The sequence below is a fragment of the Coturnix japonica genome, chromosome 1 (genome assembly GCF_054131305.1).
Source record: "Coturnix japonica strain WE chromosome 1, WE-NBRP24, whole genome shotgun sequence".
Taxonomy (NCBI): Eukaryota; Metazoa; Chordata; class Aves; order Galliformes; family Phasianidae; genus Coturnix; species Coturnix japonica.
The window spans coordinates 109,927,668-109,955,093 of NC_140663.1; the positions used below are offsets into that span (position 1 = coordinate 109,927,668).

Genomic DNA, 27,426 nt, shown 5'->3' on the forward strand with positions numbered 1-27,426 from the left:
TGCAGGAATGTTTTGTAGCTGAGTAGCTTTTATTTCTTCATTCTTTTTACTCTGTCTGGAGTAGTTCTAATATGTTTGTCCACATTGCCCTTTTCACTTGTAATGAAATGTTGAATTTAAAGGGTTCGTAGATCCCCTTTTAATTCTAAGAAGCTGTTTGATTTGGTATGCTTGTCAGAATGACTTCTGGTCCAGAAGTCTTGCTAACAGTTACCAAAGCTTCTCTGTGCTCCTTCTTTCCCACATACTTTTGTGGATTATGTTCTTTTTCTTTGTATATGGCTTCCTTCTCTTGTAAAAGTCTCTCTCTAGTGCTTTTCCTCTGTGCCCCTCAACCACTTCCTCACTCATATTTCCTCTTTTCTCTGCAGCAGGATACCCAGATGGTTTCCTGCAAATGCTTTGCATCCTTTGCACAAATTCCTTATACCAGAAAGCCATTTCCTTCCCTTACAAAATTGGAACACTTCTCCTTCATGCTTTTAATTTCTGACAGGATTTTTAATTGTTGTACCATGAAATTTCCAGTTAGTCTAATCATACTGAATACCACCTGAAATTTGTAGCTGACATTTCACATGTAAAGAAAACATTCATCAATTTAGATGACAGAAATAATGATGCTTTTTTTTTATCGCTAACTGTAGCCCTCTGATCTTCTTTTGTCTGAGATTCTATCTCTAAATAAATAGATCCATAAGCAGAAGAACGTCACATTTTCAGTTTGGAAAGTGCAGTGAGCATCATTTATAATGTATAGAATTTATCTCATACTAGCATCAAACAGAAGGTAGTGTCTGTTGAAAACTCTTTGATCTAATATAGCCATCAGTTTAAAATTTGAAGCAAATCACTAGGAATTCAAAAACTTGCTGTTAATGTAAATACCAGTTTTTCATTTAGAATATTGATCAATTGATAATGTTATTTTGGTAGCAGTTGCACAGGAACAGCATCCAGTTTACTGATGGATATGAAGTAAAAGAAGATATTGGAGTTGGATCTTACTCTATCTGCAAGAGATGTGTTCATAAAGCTTCAAACATGGAATATGCTGTAAAGGTAACTACTTGGTCATAAAACAAAAAAGGGCCGTAAGTCTGTTTTTATTGTCTTTCTACATAACACTGTAGAATTGGATGGTTACTAAACAAAGATGTATATTAGCAGACTTGTAAAGTAGAGGGGGAAAAAAAAACTAATCCCATGGTATGAAACTATTATTTTCTTGAATTGTTGAACAATTCATTACTTGCACATAGAATGCAAAGATGAATTCAGAATGTTTTCCCATATCCTTGCACTCAATTTCTCTACTGGAAAGTCTCCAAACTCAGTTTGGTAGTTATATACTTGTAACTATCCTCGTTCTAGCCAAGAACAGGTATTACTTCTGTTCTTGCAATTTAGAGTAAGTTCTTGAAATTGGAGGAAAAGCATTGCCATTAATTTTCTAAGCTGTAATATTTATTGTGTAGATTGCTTTGCTTTTCTGCTGCTTCCATTATAGCTTTTTCTCCTCAGAGAATCGTGGAAAGAAAGAAAGGAAAAAAAAACAGCATCCAGTCTGTTAGGATGATGCTGGTAGTAGAAGAGCTTTAGGATTCCAAGAGGAAGGAGGAGTGAGATAAAGAAGACATGAGAGGAAATTCAGTTCAGAAGGAGAAAAAAGGAGAAGGACTTTTATGAGTACAAGATGAATACTTAGTAAATAGAGCCAAATAATGTTTGGTTTGCACATGGAAAACATCAGAGACTGATATCTGTACTTCACAGATTCATTAAGAACTTTCACGGTAGAATGCTTGTCAAAATTAGCTTTGGAAATACTTTTCTTATTGTTGATTCCTTAACTCTCTTTTGCTGCACTAAATATTTGTTTGAGATCAGCTTTTGAAAAATCAGTTCATTAGCATCATCAAACTGACATCTCGTGTCAAGTTAGGAACTTCCTATTTTATTAAATGATTGGTGGATGAGACTCCAGTCATCCAGCTGCCTTGTGTAATCACTGTCTGAGGGATCAGCATTACTTGTTGTTTCTTGCTGTTCCACTTTAACTTTGGTTTTTATGTTCCATGCCTCTTGCCAACAGTGATAAATATTGCTCATGTGTTTCTGCTAGTAAGTACACTGGATATTATATGCACGATATAATATTCACAAAAAGACTTATGCTTACATATCTGTTTGTTCTTACAGATCATTGACAAGAGTAAAAGAGATCCAACAGAGGAGATTGAAATCCTGCTGCGCTATGGGCAGCATCCAAATATTATTACCCTAAAAGATGTAAGTGATTCTTTGAAGACATCCTTTAGTACATTATAATAGCATTCAGCTTTTAAACTTGAAAGATGTCAAACTATATGTTTTAGGCTTGCTACTGATTTTCAGTATCTCAAATTTAAGATTTAATTTATGTAAGAGTCAAGTTGTTATAACACAACTTACACAACAGAACTCAGTTTCTACACAGATTGTTCACTGTCATCTTTTAAAGAAGCTTGTATTTTTGTAGAGTGTAATCTTAAGCCATCAAATAGTTCATCCTTGAAAAATTTTAATACAGAGAACTTGATGTTTGAGGCAGCATAAGACTTGAAGTTGTTTTCATGGACATTAATAAGTAGTATCTAGTATAGGGCAAAATCTCCTGTGTTTATCGCTTTTGTTTATCAAGTATCTTTAAGTAGTCTTCATATAGAGGCGTATATGAAGCTATTTTTTCCTGTATTATATTTTTGACCGTGGAAATGCTTTAACTATAAAACACAAATAATAGAAGTTGAGAGGTAGAGATTTTTCACAGTAAGCACTAGATTCTGATGATCTAAGAGAAAAAGAAAATTGGATTTCTCTTTAATTATGCATTAAAGAATTAAAAATTTAAAAAGTATATAGTTAATGAAGTCTTTAGTCTGCAAGAAAGTGAAGTCTTTAGTCTGGTCCAGCAAAACAGAGCTAACCATTTCCAGAAAGCTAAGCTCAACTGAAAGTAGTTTCTCAGGTATTTTGAAGTCTTTAAAACGGTAGCTTGTAAATATTATGGAGCTGGGTACTACAGAACTCAGCTTAAGGTTTGTCTACAATAATTTTTCTTCACGGTTTTGATACTGTGTGTTTTGGCCCTTTCTTTGGTGATCTGATGTAGTCACACACAAGCTACTCCACCATGGAGCTTACCTGATTGCAAGTTGGATGTCACAGTAACAGCCCCACATTCTATGTTCTGTGTTTCATGCTATTGGGCAGTTAAACTAACAAAATGCTTCTCTGTTAAGGTGGGATCTGCATCAGCTTTCCTATTGCTTTTAGTACTGTGTGCTACGTTAACATATTTGTTTATGAGAGATTATGTTACTGATGAGAAGACAAATGCAAAGGTTACTGTGAGTGCTGATCTGATGAATGATTTTTTTTTTTTCGCTGAGAAGAGAGAATCCCGGGCAGCCTCAAAAAGTTGCCTCACACCAAATTCTTCTGCTTTGTGATTAATACTTCATCATGGCCAGTTGTCTTCCAGTAGGAGCCATCTTTCATTCAAACCAGCTATAATATACAGAATGCAAGAAGTGACTTCAAAACAAAGCCTTACACCACAGAGGAAGATATAATTGGCTGTATTTTTTTATTATTCCTACTTCAGGGCAACTCCTTAAGCAAAGTCTGTAGAATTGTGTCTAGTGTGAAGAAAGAGGCATAGGATCCATATGCATTAGGAACTTGTGTGATGTCCACTACCATAAAAATTTAACATCTTAATAGTAAATGGGTGGTGTAAATTACTTGTATGTCTCAAAGTACAGTGGTATGCTTTCAGAGGAAAGCATAAGAAGTCTTTGGCCATCAGGCCTCAAACAGATTGGGAACATAATATGTTGTTATGCAAATAAAACTTAATTTTGATTTGACTCAATTTTGCAGTCAGTTCCATACCAAGATTTAAATGTTTCTATCTTGAAATACTGAAATAAGATACTTTGGCATTTAAGTGCATGTCTTGGAAAGGCTAGAAATACTTTTTTTCTTCTCTTATCTTCCAAGAATAAATGCAGTAATGCTTGAATTTAAATGGAGGTGGAAAATTTCACTTTTGTTTGGCCTTTATGTGGTTTGTGAGGGCATTTGCATTAAAAAACAATGGATGCTCAGAACACCAAGTTTGTTTTTACAGTGTAGGCTTCTTCAGGGTTTTATTTCTGTTTGTAATTAGTGGTCTTTTTCAGATACACAGCATATAAACAGAAGGAGATTTGCATTGCTATATCAATGTCCTTCTTGATAACCTGCCTTCAACAATGCCAGTAGAGGTGGCTAGGAAACTGTCAGAACTGAGGAAACACAGAGCTTCCATTGGTCCATTACCTAGGAACTTCCAGTGCCAGTCCACTATATGTATTTTAGTTACTATTATGTAACAGGACTTCTGACCCATTTTGAGTTATTTAAAGCATTGGCAGAAAAGATTCTTCAGAAGCTTTTTTAGAAACCTGCAAACAGCTTATCCAGTCTTCCTGTCCAAGTGCTTATTTCTGACTTTAAAAAAAAAAAAGAAAAAAAAAAAAAAAAAAAGAACCTCCAAATATGTTTGTGAAACCTTATTTCACATTATGAAACTGTTCTCTCTCCACTTTTATTCAGGTGCCTATGTCACATTGTTTTTTACTAAGTTTTTTTTTCCAGTTTGCTTGGTAGACAAGACATACTGTCTCATCTTTAGGGGATCCCAAGAGTTAATGTTGAAATCTGACATGTTTATGATCTTAACATAATGCTGTGCATCTGACTGTGAAGGAAACATCACAGAAGCATGTACTTAGTACAAACAGCTTCCTGGGATTAAATTGGTTAGAGAGATTGGGGCAGGGAAGGAGGTTGAGGTAGGCTTTTGTTTTTTTTGTTGTTTATTTTTAAGGCAGATAAAACCGTAGGAGGCTAGCAGTTGTAGCAGCCAAAAGCAAATTTACTCAGATGTCCCTCTGCGGTGCTGAGATGCGTGATGTGTGTGCTTTGTAGTGCCAAGTGAAGTAAGACCATTTCAGTGTTTAGAACTCTGTCATCCTACTTTTTAATCCTGTGCAGTATTTTTCATGTAAATCTGTTCAGATAATCGGTCACTTATATTTAATAGGGGTAGAATTACTACTAAGTGAGAACTTTAAAAACCAATCATGTCATCTTTTTGAGACTATGAGCTTGTAAAAGGGTGCAGAATTATCTAATGCTCTTCCTCTTGTTTAAATGGATGAGAAAATAATTTTTTACCTGAAAGAACAAAAACTTCTAAGCCAAGAAAAAATCAGTTTTCAAACTTGAAAGCAAATTGTAGTTATTCCAAGTATTATCTAGTGTGTGTTTACAAGACAGTTTAACAAAGAAATTGGGATGAAAACTTTCTTAATTTAGCTGTTATCTATTCCTAATTGCATTTTGCTACAACATGGATAATTGTTTCTATACATAGCTAGTTTTCACTTCTTATGTATTACAGGGGAGAACAATTCCAACATCAGCAAGAAAAATAGTTTGAAGTAATGACTGGGAACAGAGTCTGTAAAATGTTTCATTACAGCAGAAACCAATTTCTGAGTTAATTCAAAACCCCAGTAAAGTGGAAAGAAATGCTTCAGCGTTGCTTAAAATGTGTTTTGGTATAGTTCAGTCTGTAGTGCCCCCTGGTGATGCTGTAAATTATTTCTCAATTATTATTACCAAAGAAGATGAGAGCAAGGCAAAAATTAAGAATTTTTCTATAATTAAAAGCATAGACTAAATGTGTATATTGTTTACACTTAGTTACAAGCTTTATGTGCAAATTATGGGATTTTAAATCGCAGGTTTGCATACCTGAACTTCAAGACTGACCTCAAATAATCTGTGTACTCCACTGTTCTTCTATTTTATCTAACTGTTTGCTTGGAATGATCTTCTTTTTTTGTTGCAGTTTAGTGCAATAAATGCTTCTGGAATTAGCTCTAATGTTGCATAATCAAACTAGATTCTCTTTTCTTCCCAGATTCTCCTGTGTCTTGTTTAATTTTTTTCAGAAAAACTATTTGAGAGAAAGCTACATTGTTATTCATATAGTCATGCATGTATTTCAAGATAAATTTTTGTTATTTCATTCCTGCAGTACCTTTTTGTTCATTAATGTTTATTTCTGAAGGTGACCAATGTTTTTTGGCTAGTGAGTGGAGTGAGAAATGGTGAGAAAAGTAATTGAAATGACTAATCTAGTGGAAAAAGTGGATGTTCCTTCTGTGTGTGTTTCAAGAGTAAATATTTTGGAAGTTTACATGTTTCTGCACTTTTTGCAGGTATATGATGATGGAAAATATGTATATGTAGTAACAGAACTTATGAAAGGAGGAGAACTGCTGGATAAGATTCTTAGGCAAAAATTTTTCTCAGAAAGAGAAGCTAGTGCTGTTCTGTTCACAATAACAAAAACGGTTGAATACCTCCATGCACAAGGGGTAAGTTTTCATCTCAGAGAAAATCCTTTTAATGTTCTTTTTCAGAAATATGCTCCTATATCTTTATATGTTCTTTGCAGTATGTAAGCAATTTCTGGTACAATTACATTGCAGCAGGGTTTTTTTTGTGTTGAAATTATAACAGTCCTCATCAGTTGAGTACATGTCCAGGTAGCAGCAACGGTGCAGTTGTTTCTCTTGTCCTTCATGCATGGTTTGAGCAGTTCTGTGGAGTATTCAGATAATGATGAATAGGATACAAGAACTAAGCCAAGAAGTGATCTAGCTGTTGTGTCGCTGTTCATAGCAGGGGAGTTGGAACAGATGTCCTTCAGAGGTCCATTCCAACTCTAAGGATTCTATGGTTTTAAGTGGTGCTAGGACCAATGCTGCTGCCCAGACCTAGTAGTGTAGTCCTAACCCCATGCTATGGTAGACTCTTAACATCTATCAATTTCTACCTTTTACTCTTGTCACTTCTTTCTCTTTTTGATTCTGAAGCTTGACTTGTAACTCCTCCAGTAGTAAACGAAAGTAATTTGGAAATAGAGGAAGTAGTTCAGAGATTGAGAAGGCAAGTGTGGCAGTTGCATGGCAAGAATGACAAGGTATGTTGCATTTTAAAGTAAACAAGAAGGAGGAATAGCAGAGGAAAGGCAGAAAACAAGGTTGCAAGGAAGGATGCAAGCTCATAACACTTAATGCTGTTATCCAAGAAAAGACGTTTCAGAATGAATAGTACTCAAATTGTTTTAAGGAACACATATTAGCTCAGCAGATGTTTCTGGGAGCTCTTATTTCACAAAAATTATGATGAAAGTTACCTGCTCCATCTTGCCATGCAGTCCATCACTTCATTCAAGCACTTGTTTGTGAGTGGTTTTTTGAGCCTATGTGCTCTAAGAATCTTTGGCCAACAAAGAAGTATGAGTAAACCTTAATGCCTTCTGTGTAGTTCCTTCTAACTACGCGTGGAGAGAAAAGGTCTAGTGTCTTCATGTCAAGTAGCGTATTTTGGGGGCTTTTGGTCATTTGTTTACTGTGGATACTTGAAAATACTGACTTTTTAAACTTGCATTATATCATACGTTCTTTCAAACATCTGGAAATTTTTGCATTTCCTTATTTTAAGGACACTTCGACATAAAAGTTGGCCAGGTATGTAAGTAGTGAGCTCCTTGACAGTCCAATACTCAGCTACTGTTGTTTCTTTGGATGCTAGAAGAGCTCGTTTGAATATTGTATTAGAGATCTGAACAGATTCTTTGTGTGTGGTCTCTGCAACACTTTCTAGAGGGATCTCCTCATGGGCTTGCAAAGGATACATTTAAGCTGAAAACAACTAAGCAAGTAAAGAAATCTTCCTCTTAGGGTTAAGCAATAGTTCTAACTCACCCAAACCATTGTAAACGTATTATGGCTTGTGTAGAGCAGCTAAGGACTGGCACAGCAGACACAATAAAAGGCACGAGCAGGAAGTATCATGTCTTGGAGCAAAATACTTCTTCGTGCTGGTAACGAGTGACACTGATAATCAAAAACACGATGCTAGGAAATAACTGGAATGCTGCAATGTCCTTAATATTGTTTTGCTGTCTTCTTTTGCTGTAATATAGAATGTTAATCTACATAGTGTGACATCTTTTTAAAATTCACCTTTGGGAAAGCAGCATTGTACAAGAAGGTATTTTATTCTTTAGTATCTGTATTGCCTTATTTGTGGGATTTGGGTTTGAACTAGTCTGTTACTCTTTCTTGCATTGAATTGCTTCCCTTTATTTAAGAACAAAACAAAAAGCAGTTTGTAAAATCCACAGTTCTGGGCTGCCTGTATTGCTCACTTCTTCCTTTTAGAATTTATTTCAAAAAACAAGCAGGAACAACTGGAATAAAATTAGAGTGACTTTTCTTTTGTCTCCTGGATCAATAAGGGATGTTTTGCTCATGATGTAGAGTAAAAATGTTTCTAATCTCCAGAAAATGAGGCTCTCAGGAGTCATGTTTATTTAAATTCTCAGTAGGAGTTTAAATCCATTATATGGTTTAGAGCCCTATGTACTCCTTTCTACACAGAGCTGTGTCTCTTGAACCCTTAAGCTAATTTGTCGTGCGCAGAAGATGGAGCAGATACAATATGCCGTCTGATTTATGTCTTTTCACTTTACAAGTTTTAGTTAGGCATATTATAGCATAGCTTCATATAAGATCAGATTCATTCTTCCAGAACCTCAGCAGATTTTACAGTTTTTCTCAAGTGTTTTACTTTCCAAATACATGAAAAGCAGGCACTGGGGAGCCAGTATAAGCCTGTATAAAATGTTAGCTTGTTTGGAGATTATAATATTCTGTATTAAAATTCCTCCTCAATTGGGCTGTGGGAGTTTGCACAAAGGTTATTCAGTTTAGATAACCTAAATTATAGAAAGTTACTCCAGCAGTAACTGATGTGTAGTTATATGATAGAGTGGTGCTACAGAAATCATAGAATCATAGAATGGTTTGGGTTGGAAGGGACCTTTAAGATTACCTACTTCCAGCCCCCTGCTATAGGCAGGGACACCTCCCACTATACCGGGTTGCTCAGAGCCCATCAAGCATGATCTAAAATGCTTCCAGGGAGTGGGCAACCTGTTCCAGTGCATCACCACCCTCACAGTAAAGAATTTCTTCCTAATATCTAGTCAAATCTACCCTCTGCCAGTTTAAAACCATTTTGCTTTGTCTTGTTGCTACCTGCTCTTGTAAGAAGTCATTCCCCAGCTTTCATGTAGGTCACTTTCGGGTACTGAAAGGCCGCTATAAGGTCTCCTTCTGTTCTGAAGCCCTGGTTCTCAGGTTCTGATCTAAAGAGCTTTGTAGGTACAGTATGCATGTTAAAATAAGAAGTGCATGTAACTGTTAAATCGAGACAGCTTGATTTGTCTCCATAACTAAATGTGTGCACCAAGTTTGTTTTTGCTGAGTTCTTCCTTTTGGTGAGGGTTAGAATGAAGAGGAGGTGGTTTCCAAATGAGATTTTCACTACTCCAGGTGGTACAGCCAGAGTGCTATAGCTAATAGTAGAAGCTTGAAATTGGACTGTGATTACTCATGGAAGGTATTAAGTAGAATAAATAATTAAAATGTAAAGCCTATTCCTGTTTTAAGCTTACTGTATTTCATGGTTTGTTTTGTTTGTGTTTTTTTCCTAGGTTGTCCATAGAGATCTGAAACCCAGCAATATTCTTTATGTTGATGAATCCGGTAATCCAGAATCAATTCGAATTTGTGATTTTGGCTTTGCAAAACAATTACGAGCAGAAAATGGCCTTCTGATGACTCCATGTTATACAGCAAATTTTGTTGCACCAGAGGTAAATACCAGGGTAGCTTATATGCCTTGATTTCTTTTGATGGGAACACTTGGTTAGGTGTTCGTTTCATTCTTCAGCAGCAAGTGAATTAACTTGAAAAAGAATTAAAGAATCAGATCTTGGTGTTTTTATATCATGACCAAAGCATTTCTAAGCACTTTTTTTTACAGAAAAAATATCTGTCTCCCTCAGGTTTTAAAGAGACAAGGTTATGATGCTGCGTGTGACATCTGGAGTCTTGGTGTTCTGCTATATACTATGCTTACTGGGTAAGGGGTTTTTGTTTGTTCACTTCCTTTGCTTTATAATAGCAAACAAGTATAGTGAGTGTGAACCCACTGTGACTGTGTTTCTAGAAGGGAACTGATAAATCTCAATTACAACTCCAGGGAAGTTAAATATGCTTCACCTTTAGTAGAATCCAAATTTGAAGGAACTGATGTCTCATCTGTTTCAGGTCTTTAAATTCTTCTTTATTGTGATTTAGATGTAAAAATTGTTTTATTTTTCCATTAAAATTAGCTGATTAAACAGCGTATGTTTTGAAGGAAATATGTTGCAAGCACAATTGCAGAGCTTTGAAACATAGTTGTGAGGAAAATTCAGCTACTGGATGGTTTGAAGTGTTGCACTTAAGGAATAATAAATGCAATAGAAATACATTTATGTATGCAGAAGAAATGATTTGTATAAAAGGTGATAAATGGCTAATTCAACTATGGTTCCACAAGTTCAGAAAAGAGCTGCTGTTGCACTTGCTAAGTAGGTTATTTTGTGCTGGTTTGTTCTATTCATCCTTTTTTTTGTCTTAAAATTTTGTTTGGTTAAATAGCTACACTCCTTTTGCAAATGGTCCTGATGATACTCCAGAGGAGATCTTGGCCCGGATAGGTAGTGGAAAATTCTCTCTGAGCGGTGGTTATTGGAACACTGTTTCAGATACAGCTAAGGCAAGTATATTTGCTTTGTTCTGTGAGAGATGAATCATAGAATCATAGAATTACCCAGGTTGGAAAAGACCTTGAAGATCATCAAGTCCAACCGCAGCCTAACCAGTACCCTAACTATATGAGAAATATACTTCGATGAAATACATTGCTGATAATGTCTACATAATAAATATTACCCATTGTTATTTTTAATTACTGGGCTGATTTTTATATGCTTAGAATTTTTTCTGTTTATGATCCGTTCGCGTTTCAATGGTCACTTGCATGTAGGGTGAAAATCAGGTGTGCTTAAAAAGATGGTGTATTTTCACACATGTGCAATCATCTGTGTCAAGAAAGGCTGTAATTAAATATCATGTCAAAAAATGACATTCAGAAGTCCTAAACTGGGATAGTGAAAATATTGAAATAATTACTGTATGTCCCTCTGGTTCAGGCTAGGAAAAATATTGTCACGTTTGTGTAGGGCTAGTTCTTCAGTTACCCACGACAGTTCATCTCATGTTCTTTCATGAGGACTTGAGCAGTTTATTCTCCTTAGTACTGAGATTCAACCTTCAGTTTGCACAGTTGTTAGAAGACTGTTGGACACTGGTAAAATACACAAGGGAAAGGGTCATCTCAATGTTCTGTTGTTTCTTTTTCACTTTTGTTGCCTAATTAAGTTACCTAACCAAATGACATAGTGTTAGCCTTGTCAGGCAGCTTTTCATCTGCTTCAAAATGATGCTATGAACAAATGTTTATGCTACTCCTTGTTATTGACAGGATCTTGTTTCAAAAATGCTTCATGTTGATCCCCATCAAAGACTGACTGCAGCCCAGGTTCTCAGCCATCCCTGGATCGTTCACTGTGACCAGTTGCCTCAATACCAGCTGAACAGGCAGGATGCTCCCCATTTAGTTAAGGCAAGTAGATATTTGTTCATCTAACTGGCCAAAATCAGAGTAAACCAAAGGATTCTTTTAATTACTGTAGCACTTTTCCTTTAATTAATTTTAACAATTATGACTACAAATTGCTTTTGGACACAGCATGATCTTCTAACATATAGTAATAACTCATTTGCTGTGAATAAATCTAATGTTTGACAAAGACTTAAGTTTTCTTCGATTTTAAAGTTATTACGCTTCAACTATTTAACTTATCTCCCTTAAGAAACAAGGATAGAAATCATTTTTCGGATAGTGAAAATGTTGTTAGGGATTATAGGGAACGATAAAAAACAGTTGGACTAATTTTGAAGTTTCAGAGAAGCGTATCAGTGACTAATGGGGAATAAAATAATTTACGACCACAGTGTAAGATAGAGAAGGTGAGTTGAAATGGCGGTATTAATATGGTATCTGTTCCGTACTCCATGGTCTGAAACACGACTTGGTTGTAACCATGTTATACTTTCTCACTTTGAAGGAGCTGTAGGTAACCAGAAGTTTAATTCTACTCCTATTTATTCCATTGTACCTTCAGTCCTACTTTTTTTAATTTATATATATATATTTTAAACAACATAAGAGAATCTGAAAAATATAACTAACATTCCCCATGCATAAGATACTAGGAATTTCTGGCATCCAAAATGATGAGTAGAAAGGGGAGCAAGTTCTGATCTCGCAGCTCACAACTTTGAGTTCTTAAAAGCCAGTAAAATTGTGTGCTAAGTAATGTGGGTGACTTCTAAATACCTTTCTGAAAAATAAAATGGTTATAGAAATTACAAGCAGGGACAGCCCACTGATGGGATTTAATTCCTTAACTATTTCAATAAGAATGGAGAAAATTTAGTGTTCCTGTATTTCTTATACATTCAGGTGGCGCAGTGGTAGGAATGCCACGTTGCAACACCAGAGGCCCAGGTTTGAATCCCCTGTGGCGCAAGTGGTAGAAGTGCCGCTCTGCTACACAGAGGCTCAAATCCCGGGGGTTGGACTCGATGATCTCTAAGGTCCCTTCCAACCCGCACGAGACTGTGAGACTATGAGGATATCACAGCTTCAGATTAATCTCAAAATTATCTATTGCACTACGAAACTCACACATAGCACTGCTGTTATTTGAGTAACACAGTGGTGTGTTTCTGTTTTATAGGTGAAAATAAGGCTAGAATTTAAAACTTATTGGCTGTCTCTGACACTTAATGTTGTGTGATCTTGGATGCGAGTGGTGCACATAATGAACTCTTCTTGCTTTTCCTCTCTGACATTATCACAACAGGGTGCAATGGCAGCAACTTATTCTGCTTTGAATCGTAACCAGTCACCAGTTTTGGAGCCAGTTGGCCGTTCTACTCTTGCTCAGAGGAGAGGTATAAAAAAGATTACCTCAACAGCCCTGTGAAGTGACCTCAACCAGATATTTGGTACCACGGTATAAGATGATAGCACAAATCATGGCGACAGGTAGCACATATCTCACAGATACCTGCAAGCACACTCTGTCCCAGCTGGTACCTATAATGCTGCTGCTCCTGCTGCTGCTACTGCTTTCATCTATTCTCGCTTTGAACTGTTGATGGCAAGTTACTGATCTTACTGGAGCTTCAAACGGAGTGAAAAGTGGAAACGCAATGAAAACAATCATGTCCACAATTGAATAAACCAGAAGAATTACAAACGCCACCTCTGTCAAAAATACACTGAATAAAGCACTCTGCACCACATAGCATTATTTTTATAAGGAATATTTTTGTCCCCTGAAATATTCTTTGTTACAGGTAGAGACGGACAGTTTGTGTTAAGCACTTAGCTTAAACTATCTGTTTATATTAGCACTATATACTTTGTGCCATCCAACATTTTGTATGTTTTTGTAAACAGTTTGTGAGCAGCACGTTTCTGTGCTGTTTTCTTTAATGTATACATGCCTCGTTTTACTTAGATATTATTAATCATTTTAACAATTAAGTCTGGTTAAACGGTTCACCTGGATTAATCAGTATCGTTGGACAGCTCTAAAAAAAGCCCGACTGTTAAACAGCTATTGAATGTAATACTTGGATACATGTATTTCTCTTTGCCTATGTTTTTTTTCCACTTTTCCATGTTTTTGACGCCGCGTGTCATGTTATGAATACCGGGATGCTGTTTATAGTATTCAAAACTCAAACAGTGGATCTCTCACCATACTATATATACATAGATGATACAACGGAGAGGAAAGATAACTTGTTCCATATTTCACTGTCTTTCATCCCCACCTCCTCCCTTTTATTTCTTTCCCTGTCTAATTTCTGGACTCAGGAATCACTGCTAAATACTTTCTGACAGAGGACATTTCTATATTGTTTGTGCTTATAATCCATTGGTCATATTTTAGCTCTATTCTGTGACATTTGTTTAAGCTGCAGAGGATTTGTTCAATGGATGTTGGCATTATAGAAAGAAGGCAGCATTGAAGATAAAGCAAAACATGATGTCCACTAGTAAGCCCAGAGAAAGTAGGCTTCAACTGCATTTATTACAGCTGCCAACCCAGTAGCTCCGATGTTCTGTTGTCTTTTCTCCTTTTTTTTTGTTTTGTTTTTTTTTTTTCCTCAGATAATTTCAATAGGCAAAATAAAATGAGAGGAGAATCATCCTGATCTGCGTGGGCTAAGAAAGGGTCCTTAGAATTAACGATGAAAATTTGTCCCAGTCAGATTCATGTATTACCTGTAATTGTTAAGGGATGCGTTTTAGAAACAACGGTAGTTACACTTGTAGCACATACAATCATTTGAGCACACAGCTTTTCATGGCAGTCAGTAGTTTTCCCTTACTTGGTGCTCTAGCACTGAAGTTTCCTTCTGCTGTACAAATGCTTTTGTTCCCTTTGTTCAAGAGACATCTTTAACCAGAGGCTGTAAAATGCTATCTTGATTTTATTTTCACTTGACAGTGTCTGTTTCCAGAGACATTTAGTAGAGACCTTCTTGCCTTTCAGATGATGTGTTTTCAGACTGGAACTGAATCTAAGTCAGGCATATCGTATCCTAGAAACTACACCTTCTGCAGCTGTTTGAAAACACGTGTTAACCTGAAGGATGCCGTGTCTAGCCAACAAATGGGGCCTGTTGGAATGAGGGGATGGCAGTACCTTGTAGTGTGTTGATTCAGGAAGGAATTTCTCCCACGTTCTCAGTGTGCACATGCATAGAGAGCTGGCACAGGACAGGCTGAAAGGAAGAATTAAGATGCTGTTCTATGGGCAACATCTATGTTAAAATAATACAAAAGTTTCAGTAGTTTAATTTCAGCAATATTTTGTGACCTTCAGGCTCATTGGTCACAAGCCTAACAATCAAGCAGTGTTGACTGCTGCATTTTAGATACCCCCATTCTCATGTAAGCTGATAATTTAGTCTAGACTGTCTCGTATACAGCAGCACAAGATGGACCTTTGAACACCAGTAAAACAGTTCAGTGCGTAACAGCTTGTGCGAGTTGAAGTCTAGAGCCACCTTATTTTAAGTTGTTTTCTAAACCAAGGTGGAGAAGGCCCATCTTCACAGGTGATACATTTTTCAGGCTTGACTTGTGTGTTTTAAGTACCTTACCTCTGGCTTTGGAGCCACGCTCACAACTGTCACACGTTACTTTGTTGCTGGGGTTATTAGAAGCTACTGAGAAATCTACATAATGCTTCTTTGAATCCTTGCACCTTTATTTTAGAACTTGAGCGTGTGTGTGGTGCTGTGTAAATTCCTTGCTGGGCTGCTGCTGGGTGCAAAGCTGGCACTGACTGCGGGATACGGAGCTGTGGAGTATTAGGAAAAGGAGAGCTGCAGATACAGGTGGATTTCCCATGTACAGGTCACCTTTCATTTGAGATCACCACTTACTGTAATTGAGAGTGTGAGAGAACAGAGGAGGAGAGAGCAGTTGCAGTAGTTATTAAATGCCATCTATGTCCAGTAAGGGCAAAGCTCTTGATTCCTAATTACTATAGCATTGAGAAACTCCTCGTGAGTTTTGTTGAAGAGAATACCTAAAACTTTAGTCTGAAGAAATAAGGGCATAAGAAAAAAGAACTATGTGTCTGGGTTTGGTTTTATGGTGTGTGCGTGTTTTGCTTTGTAAATGTGGCGTACCAACTAAAGCTGTGCTTTTCTATTACGGGAAAGAAACGACTTGAGATATGCCGGTCCTTAAGCAGCAATGGGGAATAGCTGAATTTTCACTTACAAAAAGGATGTACATTAGCTTTATCTTGATACTCTCGACCTAATCAAAGGGAAGGTGTACTTATGAGGGATGTAATTATTTTGCAACCGGGAGGGGATGGGAGGGGAGGGAAGGAGGGATGGGGGGGGTCTACTTCAAACCTTTTTAAAAAATGACAAAATGGCAGATAAAATATTTTTCTACAGTTCTATACAATCGTACTTTATACTAGTTTTCTCAGCATGGCACATGAGTCTAAGGTACTATTCCTGGAGGTCAGTGGTATTGTACCTTATGCGAGACCATTACAACGGCATCTGTCAGATGCTCGGCACTGCTGACATAATAGAGTTTGAAATGCTAGTTAAAAAACGTACTGAATACTTTAAATGATTGTTTTATTCAGAGTCTGATCTAGGAAGTGTTCCAATCATGTATCAATGTGTAATTAGAACTGTTCCCCATGTAACTACGAGCAGTTCTGGAGAGAGATCGTTGCTTGTACTCCTGTCCAGCGGCAGGTTTTGTAGTCTTCAAAAGAAATCAAGATTTCTACTGCGAATAAACTTTCAAACGTATTAAAAATCGCTTTGTTGGGTCATTTATTTATTATCAAAGCTGTTGCTTGTTCAGCACTAACACTGACCTACGCTTGCTCTGTGTGTGTATAATGTGAATAGGCAAATATAATGATTGTGTGGGGACAGGACTAGGGGTAATGGGATGAAACTACAGCATAGGAAGTTCTGCACGAATGTGCACAAGAACTTCTTTACAGTGAGGGTGACGGAGCACTGGAACAGGCTGCCCAGGGAGGTGGTGGAGTCTCCTTCTCTGGAGATATTCAAGACCCGCCTGGACGCCTACCTGTGTGACGTGGTGTAGGGAACCTGCTTTGGCAGGGACTTGGACTCGATGATCTCTAGAGGTCCCTTCCAACCCCTACAATTCTGTGATCTCATAGGAACTTGCTGCCTGGCCTTTGTAACAGCTTACCATAGAATCACTCAGGTTGGAAGAGACCTTAAAGATCATCGAGTCCAACCGCAGCCTAACCATAGTACGCTAACTCTAACAACCCTCCGCTAAATCCAGTCCCTGAGCACCACATCCAAAGGGTTCTTAAGCACATCCAGGGATGGTGACTCAACCACCTCCCTGGGGAGAATACTGCAGTGCCTAACAGCCCTTTACGTGCAGTGTTACCGCTTATCTCTTGCGTTGTTCTCTCCGTCGTTAAGGCCGGAACTCTGCACATTGTGACGGCTACGCCACATTGCGGGCGCGCTCGTTCTCGCCCCTCCCCGCGGCGCTGCGGGGCGCCGTGCAGCCCTCGGTCCTCCTCCCCGCCGGGTGGCGCCGTGTTGGAGGCCGGGCGCCAGCGGCCGGAAAGCACGAGTTGAGCCGCAGTCCCGGCCGCCCCGTTCCGCCCGCGCGCAGCAGCCGCTCGGTTCTGCCTCCTCCTCGCGGGTGCCGCCCGAAGGCCCGACCGCCCGCAGCCAGCCCCGCGCGGCGCAGCGCCCGCCGCCATGCCCAAGAATAAAGGTGAGGCCTCCCCCGCTACCTCTCCCCGCCGCCGCCGTCTCGTAAAGCCGGGCCTGGGCTCGGCCCTACAGGGGAGGCCTGCGCTTCGCTCACGTGTGGCTCGCCGCAGCCCGGTGCCGCCGGGCGGGGCTGCGAAGGGGCTGAAGGCCCCACGGCCGGGACTAGGCCCGACCAGCACCTCGTATCGCAGCGGGTCCCGGGCCGTGGGGCAGGGCGGCCAAGGAGGGAGGCGGGCAGGGCAGGCCGGGCCGGGCCCCTCCGTGCGAGCGCTGCCGCATCCCTCCCCGCTGCTCGTCAGCGGCGAGATTGTGGGGATGGGAAAGAACAAACCGCTCCTCCGTGTCCCCATAGAGGCCACCTGATCCCGTCGCCACGTGTGTGGCTTTTAAACAGCGCCGTCATGGAGCGTGGGCTTACATACGAGGATTCGGTGCTGCCATAGCCCCGCTCCTGTCCGCCCTCTTGCTCCTTGGGCTGGAACAGGGTGTGCGAGCTGCAGTCCCCTACCAGTACATCCGTGCTGTGCGCTGTCAAAGCAGCCGGTGCGTCTGAAACCACCGCAGCTCTGCTCTTCCAATGGGTGTTACCACCTGCTGACGACAAAATGTTAATGTATGAATAGGTGCTTGAGATTGACGGGTAGAAAATGCATCAAAATCCCCTTGTTTAGCTCTTACGCTGCTGGCAGGTAGTAATGCATGTTCTTTTCTCCTCTTGTAACGTTTAGGTAAAGGAGGTAAAAACAGACGACGAGGTAAGAATGAGAACGAGTCAGAGAAAAGAGAGCTGGTGTTCAAGGAAGATGGGCAAGGTGAGTTTCTGAGTGTGGTATCACAGTGCTGTTGCTTTGGTCAGATATTGTGAGTCACAGACGTCCATAGAATCCTTAGAGTTGGAAGGGACCTTTACAGTCCACCTAGTCCAACTCCCCTGCAATGAACAGGGACATCACAGCTACATCAGGTTGCCCAGGGCCTGATCCAGCCTCACCTTGAAAGTCTCCAGGGATGGGGCATCCACCACATCTCTGGGCAACCTCTGCCACTGCCTCACCACCCTCGCTGTAAAAGAAAGACTTTTTCTTGCCTCTAATCTAAATCTACCCTCTTTGATTCAACCTTTTTGAGACTGAAACCATTTTCCCTTGTCCTGTCACCACAGATCCTGCGCATTGGAAGCTGGCGCTCAAAGATAGCATCAATAGCATCTGGGTGCCTGAGGAACTCAAAAGCAGTGGGGAGAAAAGATAGGAGTCCTTTGGGTTGCTATATGTAGCTGGTCCTGGTGCTGCCGGTAGCTGCTGGTTGTCCCTTGGATGCACGGTCCCACTGCCTGTTCTGTGCCAGCTGTGTGGTGTCTTGGGATCTCTTGTGGAATCTCTGGAGTCACTGACCTGACTAAAACAGAAGCTCTGTTCTCTCACTGTCCTTTGTCATCTTCACTAACTTTCTGGGCAGGGGATGGGACACCTGGGAGCTACTAGAGCAGGAGCGAGAGGCGCAGCCCTTTCTTGGGTGCTGTCAGGTTCAGTGAGCGACAGAAGCGTTCAGCTGGAGTTTGGTGGCCAGGATTCCCTTGTCCTCTGCCTTCTGATGGCAGTGATCTCACCTGCCCTCTGGCTCACCCTGCCCTGCATGTCATGCTCTGGCTGTGGCTCACCTATACCTGAGCACATGCGTAGCCACCAGCTAAGCACTGGGACCAGGTTTATTAGAAACACTGCCCAAGCAAATTTCAAATCCCAAGCAAAATCTGTGTACTGAGATCTGCTCAGTCTGTAATATCATGATGCGGTTTGTTGGACTCTCCATCTTGTGCCGTGGGAAGATTTTTGAGTATTGAAATGTAACTCAGATGAACTGAGAGTATTTATTTTCCTGGCACGCAGGGATGGTTGGGTAATGTTATTCTCAAAAGCCACGTTATTTTCTGCTAATTGATAATACGTTAAGTTGCAAGCTTTAGTAGTGTGTTGGAGAGAAGCTGCACAGCTTCCAATCGAAACCTGTATGTACAGGGATGCCTTTCAGACAGAAGAATAACAGCTTTATCCATAGATTCTCTGCAGGCAGGACTGGGAGTAGTGGTGGGGGTACCCAGCCTGTACCACATCCACCTCTTCCATCAGTGATAAAGTGGAGTTTTGACAGTACAGGAGCTGTTCTGCTGTTATAAACTCTTGAGTGTGACTCATTAGCTCTAGAAGTTCCCTTTAGGAAGCATTTAGAGGAAACCAAGGCATGAGTGCAACCAAGAGTGGCCGCTGGTCACAATGCTTTCAAGCCGGTGTCAGGAAGGATACAAAAACCAGCTGCCATTGTGGCTGATGAGGGGTTCTCTCCAGGTTGGTGGCTGATAAAATGTTACAGCAGAATCTGGTTACATGACACAAGTTACTCTGTGTCTCCATGTTATTATTCTCTCCTACCCTCTCTTTCAGAATATGCCCAGGTGATCAAGATGTTGGGCAATGGAAGACTGGAGGCATTGTGTTTTGATGGCGTGAAGAGGTTATGTCACATCAGAGGGAAACTAAGGAAAAAGGTAATTCTGAAACAGTGGCATTATGCGCGATAAGGAATGGGAAACAAACCAAAAAGAGTAATGAGCTCTTGACAGTAAAAATAGTAGCTCTATTTTGCGCTTAATACCTGAAACATTGTTTTTAATAGTAAATATTTTTTCTTGTATCTCCATTGTCTGGGCACAAAAATAGGCAGTTGGGTTTTTGAGTGCAGCTCCAGAGTTGAAGAGCCCCCTTCAGTAGATGCAGGTACCTCAGGGGAGATTTCAGGCTGCTTGTGAAATGCTGACCTTTCACATTATGGAAACTTGAATTACGTTTTAATACCTTCCCTGGCTTATTCTTTGTACCGGAGAGGGAACTGAATGTTATTTATAATCATCTTCTCGCTGGGTGACTTATCTGAGAGCAGTTCTGACAGGGGCTTGAGGCAAACTTAGAGCTTCCACAGGCCCTTCAGATGCCATCCCTTCTTTGCTTCATCAGTTCCTAAACTATTTTAATGCAAAGCTGATCTGCAGAACTCTTTGCCTCCAGGGTGGTGTCTGTGTTGTAGCCTTAACTTCGGCACCTCTGGATGCTGTGGTGCCATCTCTTACCCTTTCTGGGTGTTACATCCTCATCCTTTGCTGGTGTGTGGTACGCAGGTGTTCCTCTCTCATTCTGTTCCCAATAAAAACAGAATCACAGAATTGTAGGGGTTGGAAGGGACCTCTAGAGATCATCGAGTCCAACCCCCCTGCCAAAGCATGTTCCCTATACCACAAACACAACAGGCAGTTGCTGTGTTCATTCTGGATTGTTCTACCCATTAATTCTCAGGGGCTGATGATTGCACATATTTTGGTATCGCTGTGAGCCCCGCAGGCTGCCAGCAATGTGTTGCTGCTCAAACTGTTGAAGGTAATGGAGGATGTTCACATATAAATGCTGCGTACTGCAGAATTCATTTGTCATCACAGAAAGCTATTCCTCATGTCGGAAGGAAGCCCAAACAGAAGCATTCTCCATCTGCAAGAATCAAGCTACTGCGGGATGGGACCATCTTGTGTATTTCTTTCAGTATATCCTGTTCTGCGGGTTTCTGAAGGCTTTGGATGATGGATTACTGCAGCCAGTTACTAGGAACAGCTCCATTTGTTTCCTTGGGTTCCTGACTGATTCTTCACCAGCTCCTTCACCAACTTTTTGGCTGTTGCGGAGCTCGGCTCAGAGGGATGGCTCAGTGCATTAGTTATGCTGTTCTCTGGGAAGTAATGACTTAATAACCACCTTGTTGGCTAGAAGCTCTTCAAAGAAGCCTGATTTACCTTCATAATAGCCCCATAACTTGCTAAATAATAGTACTGGTATTTAGGAGCTTGATTTTTCCATGAAAATATGGATTTCCAAGTTATTGGGTAGAAAGTGAAAATGGTAAGTGTACTGAAATGCTTGATGTTGTTTAGTAAAATTAAATGTGCCGTGCTTTTGTTTTTCATTATACAACAAGAAGTTGAATTCTTCCAATACAGCATATGCTTACTCTTTCAGGTTTGGATAAATACATCTGATATTATATTGGTTGGCTTACGAGACTACCAGGTGAGCATTCGATGCGATCTGTCATTGAAGTAGCTTACAACCAGCTTTGTTTAGTGTGAAGTTACAGCAGGTATCCTGAATAAACCCACATCTGATTTCACTTGGATTTGTCTTTGGTTACGCTAAATCAGGACTTTTAGTTTCCTTGCGTTGCAGAGAGGTTGTCTTGAGTAGATGACAAATCCTGGTTAAACTTGTTCTTCCAAATGTAATTGCTCCCTCAGATGTTGTTGGCAGCCACCCTGGCCTTATTAGCATCACACCCAACCTTTCATTTTTTTCCAGTGTTTGATGCTTGGGTCCTGTGAAATAAGGACCAAGCAGAACAAAACCGAGTATCTCCCAGCTCAGATGAAGATATTCTACAAAGATTATCTCTTATTTTTAACCTCAGAATTAAAAATAGAGAGAAATGAAGAAGATATTACTGTTCTCTAAGTAATACAGATGTTACTAGTTTACTGTGCTTCTTAGGGAGGTTTTTTTTTCCATCATAATTGACTTAATACCTTCTAATAAATTCCTATTTAGGATAACAAAGCTGATGTTATTCTAAAGTATAATGCAGATGAAGCCAGAAGTCTGAAAGCATATGGGGAGCTTCCAGAACATGGTAAGAATGTTTTCATTTCAAACTGGAAGTTCATGTTGGACAAGAATGTGTAGCTTATCTTGACTTGGTATTAATTCTCTCCTTAACTTTCCGAATGTTTTTTTAGCTAAAATCAATGAAACAGACACATTTGGTCCCGGAGATGATGATGAAATCCAGTTTGACGATATTGGAGATGATGATGAAGATATTGATGATGTAAGTAGTAGACATGTTCTGTGTGATGTGTTTGAAACCGTCATCTTTGACAGTGAGCTGCGTTCCAATGTTTTCTGGGGGAAGTAAAGCAATACACATATGTTCAGAATAGCTTAAATCAAGGATTTAAGAGTGTTACGGTGCTTAGTGTATCTACGTGCTTCAGGGAGTTGTTCCTTCACTTCCTCAGCTCCCGGAATCCTTTTTGGAGTAAAGCAGTTCAATGCCTTTTCTCAGACAAGCCTGGCAGATGTTTGAGCCAGAGAGTGCTTCAGAAAGGGGTGTGGACATGCGCACACCAGCTTTCTGCTCTCGTTTCTGTTGTGTTGTCCTCTTCTAGTTGATCACTATGCAGAGCATGCACACTTAGTTTCATACTATTAAAATTTGAGCAGTCTTCTCAATACCTCTAAGGTGCTCAGAGTCAAAGTCGTTTGACCCCAAAGACAGATTTAGATGGCAGTAGCTGTCCAAGTGTTTGTGTGTATGTACATGTATGTACAGGGAGGAGCTGCAATTACAGGAGTCGCCAGCTAGATGTATGGACACAGCTGGATATTGAAGGAGCTGAATGCAGCCCCAGGTGCTGTTCTCTGAACTGTAAGCTCATTACAGCAAGCTCATTATGGAAAGCAAAGTAGATGATATAGAAGGTTTAGCTTTCTATTAGGATTTCTTGGCATCTCCTGCTGTGAAGGCTAGAAAGACTTCCCAGGAAGACTGCACAAAGGCTTGTGGGTCAGCTCCCATGTTATGTTGGGCACCTTTGGACAGTTCAGTTGAAGCAGGATGAGCCAAGGATTGTGTGAATGCAAACTGCATTGGACACAGTTTATGGAACAGGTCATAGTTCATGGAGAAACTGCATCAAAAAACGTGGCTTCTCTGTAGTTTTAGCAACCTCACCATCTCATGAGAATCAACTGAAAGATTTTTCAATGGTTTTAAGTTGAAAGAGGGAAGATTTAGGTTGGATGTTAGGGGGAAGTTCTTCACTAGGAGAGTGGTTAGGCCCTGGAACAGGCTGCCCAGGGAGGTTGTGGATGCCCCGTCCTTGGAGGTGTTCAAGGCCAGGTTGGACGGGGCCCTGGGCAACCTGATCTAGTAAAGGTGTATGTTTGGTGGCCCTGCCAGGCAGGGGGGTTGGAACTACATGATCCTTGAGGTCCCTTCCAACCCGGGTCATTCTGTGATTTTTGTGGGTCACGTTGTTGTTGTTTTAATTTTTTTAAAAAAAAAAGGTCTTAAATCTCTGGTTTTGGCTCACATTCTGCATTTCTTCAAAGTCATAAAAGCTGCACCTTAGCAGTACTGGAGTTGATGGTAATCATGAGTTTGCAGATTGTCACATTTACTTGTTACTGCTTATCGCTGACCCATAGTTACTGACTATGCACACTCTTACAGTAGTAAAATTGATTACATATCAAATTACAATCTGCTATAGTCTTTCCTAAGATGTTGTGCTTTATTTTGCAGTAGTGAGATGAATGTGTGCGGGGTCAGCTGGCTCGGGAGATAATTAGTAACTTACTGAGCCTAGTGATTTAACTTAATTGGATTGACCATTCAAATTATTGTCTTACGCTTTAAGTCTTCATCTTTTTAGTTGTTTCTCTGAGATGGTAATAAGACCAATTCTCCCTATGCTTACATTATTTTTACCTCATTGAGGCTCTCCATTCAACCATTTATTTCAAACTATCCAAAATCTTGATGAATTTTTCTTCAAACTCTTGAAGAATGCACTTTGAACTTGTCAGTGGTTGAGCTTACTGTAGCTGGAAACGCTCTGTAGTACTATTTGCTTTTTGTAATGGAGCCCTTGTAAGATCTTAATGTGATAAATTGCTGTATGAATACTGCAGGAATGCAGTTTGCAAACTAATGGATTGCAGTGTGGGATAATCATAGAATTACTCAGGTTGGAAAAGACCTCAAAGATCATCAAGTCCAACCTCAGCCTAACCATAGTACCCTAACTCTAACAACCCTCTGCTAAATGTTATACCTGAGCACCACATCCAAACGGCTCTTAAACACAACCAGGGATGGCGATTCAACCACCTCCATGGGGAGCATATTCCAGTGTTTAACTACCCTTTCTGTAAGAAGTGTTTCCTAATGTCCAACCTAAACTTACCTTGGCACAACTTGAGGCCATTATGTATTGAAGTGAGCAGCTGTGATTATTTTCAGGTTTCTCAGGTATGTTATATAGTACGAATATCATGCTGTAAGAAGAGACATAAAGTGACAAAATAAGAGTAATCTCTCTGAGGATCATCCCAGTCTGCCTGGATGGGACTTTGAAAGCCATAGTCAACATGAAAGACCTGGTGGAACCTTTCCACTGTTGCTTATGTCAGGAGAATGGTCAGAAAACTTCATTTTGCCACTGAACTTGTTTGGATAGTCAGTACTTGGGGATGTTATCATTAAACTCCATTTGGGCTTCTGTTCTTGAGAGCTGTGGGCTTATTTATGTTTGTGCTACTTGTAAGAATGCTGGCATAGCTGTTTCCCTACACAACCATAGTATCATAATGTTGGTGGTGAGGGCGTAGGAGGAAAGTAATTGTTCACATGTTAAGAAAGGGGGGATACAAGCTGAGGGGAAAACATTATTGTATGGAGCTCAGGGAGTTTCCCGTTTAGATGTAAAAATAGCTTAAAGACAGAAGTGATGAAAACTACGTGTGAATGAAATTATTTCTCTTTCTTTTTACTTTTCAGATCTAATTTGGAGCAGAGGTTTACATTCCAACTTTCTTCCTCCAAGGATTGTTCTACATTGATATTTTGGTTATTTTTTGGGTGAAGTACCTTTCTTTTAAGAAGACTGAAAATTCTTGGTAAAGAGTGTAGTTTGTTACATCAAAAGGATTTATTTTCAATGTTTGTTTTAAAGTATTTATATTTCTTTAGAAATGGATAATGCTGGATTATCACAAAGGTTAAATGAAATGCCACAAATATTTTCTCTTCACCAATTAGAGCTTTTAGCTCTGGGTATAAGTAAGATACAGAGACATGGGCTGTAAAAGACTCTGGTTTTCCCCTCCTGTGCTTTCATCACTACAATTCCACTTAAACTTGTATTTTGAAATAAAAATTGTTTACCCTGTAATTATCATGAATTTTGATTAAATACCCAGTTCAGATTAGTATTACAATGTACTATGCAGCGTCTGTCCTTATACCCCTTGCCTTGATGTTAACTGTAAAAGATTTTGATAATATAAAAGGAAGGCAGAAATCTGCATTTTAATTCATAATGCATGAATCTGCTTTTCACGTCTCGTAGCATGCTGCTATTTTTATACTGATTTTGATAATTCAGAACGCTCGTAATTTCAAAGAAGCAAATTTGCCACAGCACACGGGTAGTGGAGGAGTAATGGTAAAACATAAGCAGCATCTTCAATTGGCAGTTGTTAAAGACTGTCTTGGATGCTTAGCTCTCCTGTCTGTTCAGTAGCTAAGCTGTAGTTGTGGATGATGAACACTGGGTGGCACCCAACAGAACAGGGATGAGTTCATACGAACTTGGTTCTGTACTGAAAAAATACAACCTAAAATAGTTTTCCCCCAAAGCAAATGCTTAACATTCTTGATATGTTAAACATGTAGAATATTTTTACATTATAGAAAGGGTTATGTTAAGAGTAGAGTTTTATTTTAATCTTAAATTCCACGCAGCTGAAGGTACAACGTTAAAGCTTCTTGTGAACTTTGAATAACAATATAAATGAGAAATTAAATTTGTGTCAGACGTAGGAAAAGAATCTTTCCATCCAGAATGAATCACTGAAACAAACTAATGGGAAGATTCTTCTCCACCTTTGGACTGGAGGAGTCAGTTGAAGCTGAATAAAAACTAACATCATCATGAAAATATCATATTGTGGTAGCCTTAGTTTGTTTGTCTTCAGTCATGTATTTAACAACTCTGAAAGCAGGATAATGGAAAGCTTCCTTTTGTGCCATAAAGATCTGATTCTTGACACTTGTATTCGTTATACAGTCTTTTTTGGTATGCTGTAAAGTGACTGCCCCAATAGATAAAACAAAATGTCTGTAAATACGGAGTGGCCTCTGTGCTTTATGGGATTATTTTTTTTAAGGAGGATTTCTGCATTAGGTTTGACTTCCCAGAAGGTGTCTTTCTCTCTTTATCGTTTTCCTTCTTTACGGTATCTGTTATTCCTAAAAGATCACACAATAACAACTATTTCTTAGTCTTGAGTAGTTTAGCCAAACATTACGTGGATTTGAGAAACTCATGGTAAGAACTTGCTACATGTTGGGAAAATGTGCTACTAACGTAGTAGCATTTGCCTCAATATTAAAGTATATTAAGTTTCTGTCTTTTTATGTCTGTAAGGTTCAGTAGTGAATCAATGTACAAGTTGTAAAGTTTCAGGGCAAGGTTTATAAGCCATTCCCTGCCTTGAACAGTCCATCGAGCAGCTCTGAAAATGGGTTAGAAACTCCCCAAACCAAGTTTGGGTTCCAAGTGCGGAAGATTTTTATGCAGTAGAGGCAGCAAAGAAGTTAATGATTAAATTACAGTCAATGTTTACCCAAGGTACAAATACAGAATTTATTCTTGCCAAAAACACTTTTGTACATATAGGAAAAATGTAAAGTACGTTGTCGGTGGTAAGAGAAGTAGAAACAAATATGCTGCTGTTGCAAGAAACTGATTTCAGTGTACCAGAATTCTCTTGTAGAAGATGCTTTAGCTGTAGGGCAGAGATGAAATTCTGTTCCTCACAAACTTGTTTCCGGTCTTTATTGGTCACAGGCTCCTGTCTGGCCCACCCAAAACTCTGTAGAGCCCTTTAGGAAGATTCCTATTCAACCATGATTTTCTTCCTAGTGCTCTGGCTCAACACCATCTCACTGATTTCATGGTGGGCTACTTGGTCTTTCTCAAACAAAAGTCTTCATTCTCTGTCCACTGCCAGAGCCCCTTTCACAAAGCAAACCAGGCAGCTTTGTATTGTCCCTTTTTCTTCCAGAGGTAAGAAGC

General features: G+C 39.7%; 2 protein-coding genes across 6 annotated transcripts in view; both read left to right on the forward strand.

Annotated features, from left to right (window-relative positions):
• Positions 1-16,509, forward strand: part of RPS6KA3 (ribosomal protein S6 kinase A3) — a 71,506-nt gene extending 54,997 nt beyond the window's left edge. For 3 of the 5 annotated variants that reach the window (XM_015885307.3, XM_085550120.1, XM_085550116.1), the window contains 8 exons: positions 937-1,062; positions 2,203-2,292; positions 6,321-6,479; positions 9,671-9,832; positions 10,025-10,101; positions 10,665-10,782; positions 11,551-11,691; positions 12,998-16,509. In XM_015885307.3, coding sequence (XP_015740793.1) covers positions 937-1,062; positions 2,203-2,292; positions 6,321-6,479; positions 9,671-9,832; positions 10,025-10,101; positions 10,665-10,782; positions 11,551-11,691; positions 12,998-13,120 — 996 coding nt within the window. In that variant the 3' untranslated portion in view covers positions 13,121-16,509. The remainder of the gene's footprint in view (positions 1-936; positions 1,063-2,202; positions 2,293-6,320; positions 6,480-9,670; positions 9,833-10,024; positions 10,102-10,664; positions 10,783-11,550; positions 11,692-12,997) is intronic. The other 2 variants (XM_015885317.3, XM_085550124.1) reach the window with 1 other exon arrangement.
• Positions 16,510-17,347: 838 nt separating this feature from the next.
• Positions 17,348-26,473, forward strand: EIF1AX (eukaryotic translation initiation factor 1A X-linked). The gene is made up of 7 exons (XM_015885290.3): positions 17,348-17,469; positions 18,197-18,280; positions 19,910-20,013; positions 21,527-21,577; positions 22,109-22,190; positions 22,297-22,388; positions 25,125-26,473. Exons 1-7 carry the CDS (start codon positions 17,454-17,456, stop codon positions 25,128-25,130), a joined length of 435 nt encoding a protein of 144 aa, XP_015740776.1. The 5' UTR covers positions 17,348-17,453; the 3' UTR covers positions 25,131-26,473.
• The last annotated feature ends 953 nt before the right edge of the window (positions 26,474-27,426 follow it).